The 5,446-nt window shown below is 33.8% G+C and overlaps 1 protein-coding gene across 2 annotated transcripts; it reads left to right on the top strand.

Annotated features, from left to right (window-relative positions):
* Window positions 1-456: 456 nt before the first annotated feature.
* On the top strand, window positions 457-3,517 carry LOC107815170 (uncharacterized). Of its 2 annotated transcripts, none has more exons than XM_016640684.2 (7): window positions 457-1,221; window positions 1,318-1,498; window positions 1,802-1,878; window positions 1,975-2,014; window positions 2,678-2,732; window positions 2,803-2,872; window positions 2,942-3,517. In XM_016640684.2, the coding sequence occupies exons 1-7, from the start codon at window positions 691-693 to the stop codon at window positions 3,179-3,181; spliced, it is 1,194 nt and encodes a 397-aa protein (XP_016496170.1). In that variant the 5' UTR covers window positions 457-690; the 3' UTR covers window positions 3,182-3,517. The 2 variants fall into 2 exon arrangements, with proteins under 2 accessions (XP_016496170.1, XP_016496172.1); XM_016640686.2 differs by having other exon boundaries at window positions 459-1,221; window positions 1,321-1,498.
* The last annotated feature ends 1,929 nt before the right edge of the window (window positions 3,518-5,446 follow it).

Below are 5,446 nucleotides of genomic sequence, written 5' to 3' on the forward strand. Positions count from 1 at the left end.
ACGGTGAATTATCTAACTGTGGCTCAGAAGAATTTCAAATATTCAATCCCCTATTACTATTTAAGAATAATTAAGCATGATAGAGTATTAAGTATTATTGAATATATGCCATTCCTGATGAAACTACTATGTTGACAGATGCACCCATAAACTCTATTCTTCCTTCATCTAATTGATGCTAAAAGGAATTGTTTAAATTTAATAAGGCCATATATTCCTCTCCTTTTAAGAAAATTCTGTATTTTTTCTCTTTTCATTTTATAGTTTGTCGGAGATTTGTTGTTTTCTAGTAAAAATATATTTGGCCTTGGTCTTGTCAAAGAGGTTATTCATTCCTTATCCATGTTACAGAATATTAAAATAATTGGCATTTACATGTTGACATATTCATATTCTTATATCATGTGTATGGTCACATTCAGCATATAAAAAAGAAATTAGCTGGGAGCAGTCCTGCACAAATTAAATACTACTGCATTGCATCTTCATTTATATTTGAATCTTCTTCCTCAGTTTCTTGAAGCCGCGTGTGCACAACTAATTGTCTTAAGACATTCATCGATCGATACTAGAAATTAAGATTTAAATGCAGTTTGTTTCTTGAAATATCTAAACAGAATCCCTCTGTCTTTGGTGTATTTGTATACTTTTGCTAGAAATTGCAATTTCTTGACTAGTCATTTAGGGGAAATGAGTATCCAGAGGGCTGAACAAACTCATGCATATCACAACAGTGAATTTGCAACTGATTGCAATTTAGAATTCCAACAGAATATTGATCAACAGAAATCTACATCATGCTTGGAATTTTGTTTTCAGCCAGGAACTTCTGCAGAAAATTGCTGCCAACAGGTATCTTGGCCTAATACTGATTCAACATCAAGAACAATCATAAGCCGAATCGGGTCACCAGCTTCAGCTTTTTTTGCCACAGAGAGATTAATACAATATGAATACCAAGACAATAGTTGTCAACTGTCCAAGTATAATGATCCTCAATTACCATCATATCCTCAACGCGATTTTCCCAAGATTTCAATGCCATCATTCATCAGATCACAGTTGTCAAGTAGTCAACCCCTGGGAGCCTATGGAAATCCTTTCAGCAATCTATCGGAGAAAGAGAGGCTAGCGATTCTTAAGAGTAAGTTGCTTGAAGAATTTGATACTTCAAACAAGCAACCTTCAATGCCAGTTTTCCATGGAAATCAAGATTATGGTGTAAGTACTTTTAATTGGTCATTCTGTACATAATAGTATTGTATTGCTTTTCAAAATTTGAATCACAGCACCATTGTCATTCTTGTTATGTTCCAGCAGCTCTCCAATAATTTTAGTGGTTTTAACTTGGAACATGCAAGGCAACAATCTGAAAGTTCATCACCTAATAATGTTAATAACTCTGGAGGATCATTATCCAACAAGACGCGGATCAGGTGGACTCAACATCTCCACGATCGGTTTGTTGAGTGTGTAAATCGTCTTGGAGGAGCTGACAGTAAGTAATTTCACACATCCCTTACCATTTCAATTCTTGTTTCCTTGGAGGTTGTAACAGCCGGGGTGTCACATTTTCGTGCCCCACGCGGAGTGGCTCTGATACCATATTGTAACAGTCTAGACCACTAGTGATATTGTCCTTTTGGACCTAGGCCCGTGCGGCTTCAAAACACATCATATAAGGCTTGCTTCCTTATATATCCGACATATCTTGTGTTTTGTCGATGTGAGATTTGTCAGGAGTGTCACATAGGTGATCAATTTTGGCTATGAATTAATTGTTCTTCCCTTCATTTGGCAGAGGCAACGCCAAAGGCAATAGTAAAGCTGATGGATTCAGAAGGCTTAACCATTTTTCATGTAAAAAGCCATCTGCAGGTACTGTAATATGAAAAACATAATACTTTCTTGGAACACCTTTTGGTATTTTGACAAAATTTTAAAGCAAATATTGTTTTGACTATTCCATTGTAGAAATATCGAAGTGCAAAGTACATCCCTGAATCAGCAGAAGGTATGTATTTTCCAAAATTAGTTTCATGTTTATTAAGAGGAAACATTGCTCCTCCAAGAACACTATGCTTAACTAAAATTGCTGATGTTTAGAACTTCCTGTACTGGTAATCAAGGATCATAGTTAAAGTAGAATTAGCAAAAGAGGCAGTCTGGTGCATTAAGCTCCCGCTATGCGCGGGGTCCGAGGAAAGACCGGATCACAAGGGCCTATCGTACGCAATTTTATCCTGCATTTCTACAAGAAGCTGTTAAATTAGTAGAATTAGCAACCGAACTGTTAAATTACTAAAAAGGGGAATGCAAATAAGTTTTTGTATCCTCGTTTCTTTAACAGAAAGGAAATGAACTGCTCTGTACCCAATAGACACAAATTTGAAAGAAAAGAAGTTACTAATATAATGCAGTAGCAATAAGTTTCATAAGAGGTGGTCATTTATGAAATCTTCTAAAAATCTTCTCTTCCTTTTCATCTTTTGGTCATTTATGCAATAAGTGGATCCAACATGATAGAAAACAGACTGTTTCCTTTACACATTTATGTTAATTTTACCTTTGCTGGTGAAAAATGCTCTGTGATGTACTCAATTTTGCCATAGACATGCTAAATACTTGGTTTCAAAGTTTCCAGCTCTTTTCAGAAATCAGAGTTTCAATAATGCAGGGAAATCTGAAAAGATCGATAGCCCGAATAATGTGACACAGATCAACAGCAAAACGTATGTCCTTTGCAACTTTCCTAACCAATATTCGCCGATTATTTTAACTTAATCCAGATTTCTTTTTCAGCGGGATGCAAATCAAGGAAGCATTGAATATGCAGCTAGAAGTCCAGAGGCGTCTTCACGAGCAACTAGAGGTATATTTAGTACATAAAATGGATATATATGTTTGAATTATGTTTCTGAATCCTAGTAATTGTTACTAGATTCAACGGAAGTTACAAATGAGGATTGAAGAACAAGGAGAGCAATTGAAGAAGATGTTTGACCAACAACAAAAGACAACCAGGAGCCTATTGGAGACACGAAATTCAAGCATTACATCTCCTGTTGATTCATTCACCCCACATGAAGAGGAAGATGAAGTTCACGTTGCAGACAGCTTCGATAACACCAATTTCTCATCTAAAATAACTTACGATGACATGGCAAATGCATCAATTTGATATTTAATTTCTACCACTTGAGAGTTAAAACAAACTTCCCAAAAATGTATAGTACAATGCCAAACACAAGTATCATTGATGTGCTAGTTTCAAGTCAAAAACCAAATCGCCAACGAGTTTCAATTTAGGGACTGAAAGAAATGTTGATGTTGCGATTCTTCCCATAATAAACACATGAAGAGAGAGGGCAGAAAGCAACCGACAGAATTTTGGAGATTCTTATTATACCTGCTAATCATTAATCAGAACTACAACCACCCTCGTGAGTACTGAGTATTCAAATCAAAGGTTTCATGTTTCTCTTTTTATTTCTTTTGCGAAAGCCGAAAATGATTTTCATTTTTACTTTATATATTTTGTATTTGAAACGACTAATTTAAGATAAGGAATATTACCAGCTATGTCCATTTATAAGTAGTTCATTACAAAAATTAGTCAATTCATAAAATATTACCAATATTAGCCAACTAGCTATTTGTAACAAAAAAGTCAAATTTTTGCTATCTTTTGAGTGGATGTTACTACAATAGATTGGGTATATCTTTAGGAGCTTGAATCTCAATTTTGGGATGATTTAGTGAAGTTTTGATTGGGTGATTTGAATTGAAAATTCGAAGTAAAAACTGAACATGAAAAAAATGAAATGTGTATCACATATGTATCATATTTGTATCAATTGTGTATCGCCTGTATATCCATATATACATGTGGTTGAGGTACATGCTTGATACATGTGTCGCAGAAGAATTTTTTGAACTCGATTTAGTTACAAATTTTGAAACAAAACCAGTCAAAATCACTTCCAATCTTCCCCAAATTTTGTATATTGACTTATCTATACGTTTTCAATAAATTTCAACTGTACCCACTGAAAAAGTTCTTTTTTGCTTAAATTTTTAGAATATTGTATATATATATATATATTTCATCATCTTATTTGCTACCTTATCTATGAAACTTCATTTCCGTCTTGCATCTAATGTTGCTAATCACGCTTAAAAATATGGAAGGAGATTTTTGCATGTGATTCTTTGAGAGAAATAATCTTATTTATTTGGTTTTTCAATTTTTATATGTGTTTGGCTAGATTTGGTAAGTCTATGACTAATTGCTAGAGGTTGATAAGTTCAGACTTATTTGGGACATTTGTGTAAGTTTCCCTTTAGAAAAGTAAAGAGTTCACTCACTACCAACATCATCACGAGAAATTCAAAAATAGCCAGATTTACAAGTGGTCATTCAAAAATAGCCACAGTTTTAAAAGTAATCAAAATTTAGCCATTTTTCATGTAAAGATAAATCTGAACGAAAAATATACTCGAGTTCTAGTATATTATACTGGAACTCCAGTCTAATATATTGGAGTTCTAGTAAAATATACCGGTCCAGCATAATATACTGAAGTTTGGAGCACCGGTGCTCCAGTCTTCAGTATATTATACTGGAGCCAGCAAAATATACCGGTCCAGCATAATATGCTGGAAGTTTATACACAGGTGCACTGAACTCCAGTATATTATGCTGAATCGGTCTTTGTTGCAGCAAAATAATGGCTATTTTTCAATGACTTGGCAAATGCTGGTTATTATTGAATGACCAATCCGAAAACTGGCTAGACCGTACTATTTTAACAACATCATCTGCTGTTTCGTTTGGATAATTTATTTGGACTGGGCTTGACCCAATTTGTAAGTAGGCCCGTGTTTAACCAACATAACATGTGGGACGTGCGTTAGAAGCGACGCAAACAGCAAAGAGAGGGCTTTTCAGTCATTTCAACTTCAGATTTACTATTCAATTGGACTCTCGGGATTCAAAGTGCGCAAGGAATATTTACTGCTAATCATCATACTTTAACCTTCACATAAAGTCGTTGCATCTCATTCATTAGTGAAACGACAAACCTACGTTTCCTGATTTCTTTCAGTTTTCAAAATTATTTATTACTCGATAGTAGTGACTAGTGTTTTAAAAAGTGCAGGCGAGAGGCAAAATATTTTATTTAATACGGGGCGAAACAAAGCAGAGCGTAAACCCAATGTGTATTTAATTTTTAATATTTTATAAATTAATAAAATAAATATATTAATAAAAAATGCATTAAAATTATAAAAAATAAATAAAAATATACTAAATTAGTAGGAAAATATAAATATCTATTATAAATATGCTAATATATGCATGAACCATAGAAAAACAAAATTTAGTTGTAAAAGTGAAAGATGTAAAGATGAATTACACGTATAATTATCATGATTATGATAG

The sequence above is a fragment of the Nicotiana tabacum genome, chromosome 5 (assembly GCF_000715075.1).
Source record: "Nicotiana tabacum cultivar K326 chromosome 5, ASM71507v2, whole genome shotgun sequence".
NCBI classification, from domain to species: domain Eukaryota; kingdom Viridiplantae; phylum Streptophyta; class Magnoliopsida; order Solanales; family Solanaceae; genus Nicotiana; species Nicotiana tabacum.